At 48.9% G+C, this 3,257-nt stretch overlaps 1 protein-coding gene across 1 annotated transcript; it reads right to left on the reverse strand.

The window, feature by feature from the left end:
• Window positions 1-1,454: 1,454 nt before the first annotated feature.
• LOC136353507 (uncharacterized) lies at window positions 1,455-2,057 on the reverse strand. The gene has a single exon (XM_066304505.1). The coding sequence runs from the start codon at window positions 2,055-2,057 to the stop codon at window positions 1,455-1,457; it is 603 nt and encodes a 200-aa protein (XP_066160602.1).
• Between the last annotated feature and the right edge of the window lie 1,200 nt (window positions 2,058-3,257).

Below are 3,257 nucleotides of genomic sequence, written 5' to 3' on the forward strand. Positions count from 1 at the left end.
AAGACGCGCCTTTTGGAGCAGTTAGCGAAGGCAGAGGCGGCGGACCTTTGTGAAGAGGAAGACGCGGCGGCCGAAGGGGGTGGAGGTGATGCCCAGGATCACCCAGAGGTGTGAGGCCCTCCGCTCTTTCCTTAGATTTTCGTAGTTTTCTTTTGGCGTTCGCCAGATGTGGCGAACCATTGTATATTCGGCAGGCTGCCGCTAACCCTTTTATTGTAACCGAGACAAGTGGCCGTTGGGCGTTTAAAATATGTATAACAGACCTACATTTCACCATTTACTGTTGGTCCAAGTCTTTGACATATTTATGTTTGCGCCCTTTTTACCTTATGCACTACCTTGTTATGCTTTCGCTTACTTCTCACTATGCGATTGGTCTTTTTGCCATTTTTGCATTGTCTGCCAGGGTATTCGCCGAAAATTGTGTATTCGGCCCCCCTCTGGAGGTTGGCGAGACCAAAACGAGAAATTTGTGGCATTAAAGAATTTGCCGAAGGTGAGATGCCCGTTTCGGCCTGTTTATCATGAAATGCTGATAAACGGGCACAGCTATAAGGTTTTTAAGGTTGCCGGGGTGGCTTCGGGCTAACCCTGGGTGAACCTTGGAAGATTATGATCTTGTTCATTCAAGACGTTTGGAAGACATGGCTCGCTTTTGGCGAAATCATCAGAAGACTGATCGGCAGGAGGCGATCCTTCGGCGCCGTTATAGTATAACTTGTGTTTCGCCCCCTTCTCCCCTTAGAGTGGTGTATGATATTAGTAGTGACGACGAACCTTGTTCGCCCGACCATTCTTTAGTAGAGGAGGGAGAGAGGGCACGCGAGGTCGAAGATGTAATTTATCTGTGAGCTAGGCTATGATGCCGTTACTCTTTTTTATTTGCATTGCTGAGCTGTAATCCTCGATACATTTTTTATTTTTGAATCAATAAAGGTGTGTTTTACTTCCTTTTCGCTATTTTCGCATTGTCACTTCGCGTGCTTTCGTTGGGTCGGAACATGTCGGCCCCTTTGCATATATTAGCGAAATAGGTTTCGACTTTTCCAGCTTTCGTCTTCCGTTTTTGATAGAGACACTTCTGTTTTCATGTTGATCGAATGTAACGGCGTTCGGCTAGTTACTTCCGAAACAAGCTGTTGCGGTTTCAACGTTCGGCGAGCGATGCTTTGGCCGATTCGTTTCGCTCCCCCTGATTTTTTCGCTGTTCAGGCGTTTACCTTGGGGTTTTTCCACAAGTTATCAATCACACAATAATAAAAGAAGGCAGAGGACACATGGGTTTTATACTGGTTCGGGCCTCCATGGTGGATAATAGCCCTACATCCAGTTTTTTTTCTTTTCATTTTCCTCTTTTTTTCTTTTTTTTCTTGCCGAAAGGCGTACATATTGCCGAATGGCTTACACAACTGTATATACATTTTTACAAATCAGTGATTTGGGTGCCACCCGTTCTAGACATAAAAGCGCTTGAGAGAGGCAGTATTCCAGGAATGGTCGAACTCCTCGCCTTCCAATGTTGCCAGTCGAAAAGATCCCGCCCTTGATTTGTGCTTGATGAGGTACGGACCTTTCCACTTCGATTCAAGCTTGCCGACGGCCACTGGGTTCGTCTTTTTCCTTAGGACGAGATGACCGGGCAAGAGATCCGTCGGTCGAACTTTTTTGTTATAGGTCGCCGAAGTGTTTACGGCGTACTTGCGCATGTGTTCGAGTGCTTCGACCCTTACTCCTTCCAAGAGTTCGAGCGACACCTTGCGCCCCCCTTCGTCTCCGGAGAACACCACCCTTGGCGAATTAGCCCCTAGCTCTGCTGGGGTCATTGCCTCGTCGCCATAGAGAAGCATGAACGGGCTAAACTTGGTTGGTCTTGTGGGGGTCGTCTGAAGGGCCCAAAGGACAGATAACATTTCCTCTAGCCATTTGCCTTTTGCTGCCCCCTCGAGCCTTTTCTTTAGTGCTTCTAGGATCTTGCCATTTGTACGTTCGGCCGCTCCATTCGACTGCGGGTGTGCGACCGACGTGAACCTGATTTCCAAGTTAAGCCCCTCGCACATCTCTCTGAACTTCTTAGAGTCGAACTGCTTGCCGTTGTCAGTGATGATTTCTTTTGGCACTCCGAACCGGCAGATAATGTTTTTCCAAACAAACTTCTGTACTGCTGCCGAAGTGATTGCTCCAAGGGGTTCGGCTTCGATCCACCGAGAGAAATATTCTACAGCCACAATCACGAACTTATAACCGTTTCGCGCCACCGGGAACGGGCCAATGATGTCCAGTCCCCATCTGGCGAAGGGCCAAATTGGCGTAATGGGTTGCAAGTCATAGTGGGGCGCAGTTTGGCTTCGACCGTGACGTTGGCAGCTTTCGCATTTCTTAATTTGCTCAGCACAGACTTTCAACACAGTTGGCCAGTAAACCCCTTGTCTAAATACTTTGGAGGCCACCGTTCTTGCGGCTTGGTGCGCGCCACATAGCCCCTGGTGTATTTCCTTCGCCATTTCCTCGCCTTCGGCGAAAGAGATGCAACGGAGCAAAGGTTGAAGTATCCCGGAGCGATAAAGCTGGCCTGAGACCAACTTATACTTTGCGGCTTTGATTTGCAAGCGCTTTGCTTCTGCTTCATCGTCCGGAAGCCAACTAGTTTCAAGATATTTAACAAACGGGGTTCTCTAGTCATTTGGGTCTTCGCCCAGTTTCACTTGGTCGATTGCCAAGACCGTCAGACTGTCCACAGGCACACTTGGTGTGTGCAGTACTTCGAAAAATATGCCAGGCAAATGCGGTCCGCCACAAGCAGCGGATTTCGCCAAGGCGTCTGCTTCCCTGTTCTGGCCCCTAGGCAAGTGTTCAACTGTTATGCCGGTGAAGTACTTTTCCATGGTTCAGACAGCCTCCAAATATTTTTTCATTCCTTCTTCTTTTGCCTCAAAGGATCTATCAACGTGGCCTGCCACCAACTTAGAATCGGTTCGGATTAGCAAGCGCCGAACTCCCAGTGCTTTCGCCTTTCTTAGGCCCAGAAGAATGGCTTCGTATTCTGCTGCGTTGTTAGTTGTGTTAAACTGTAGCCTTGCGGCGTACCGAACTGGGACGCCATTCGGCGAAATGAGTATTGCCGCAATGTCTGCCCCCTTGTGCGACCACAAACTGTCGGAGCACATTACCCAGGGTTGTTCGACGGGCTCGGGTTCGGAGGCGAATACTGGTGTCAAGTCAGCTAGTACTTGAGACTTGACAGCAGTGCGCGCAACAAA

The sequence above is a fragment of the Oryza sativa genome, chromosome 10 (genome assembly GCF_034140825.1).
Source record: "Oryza sativa Japonica Group chromosome 10, ASM3414082v1".
NCBI classification, from domain to species: Eukaryota; Viridiplantae; Streptophyta; class Magnoliopsida; order Poales; family Poaceae; genus Oryza; species Oryza sativa.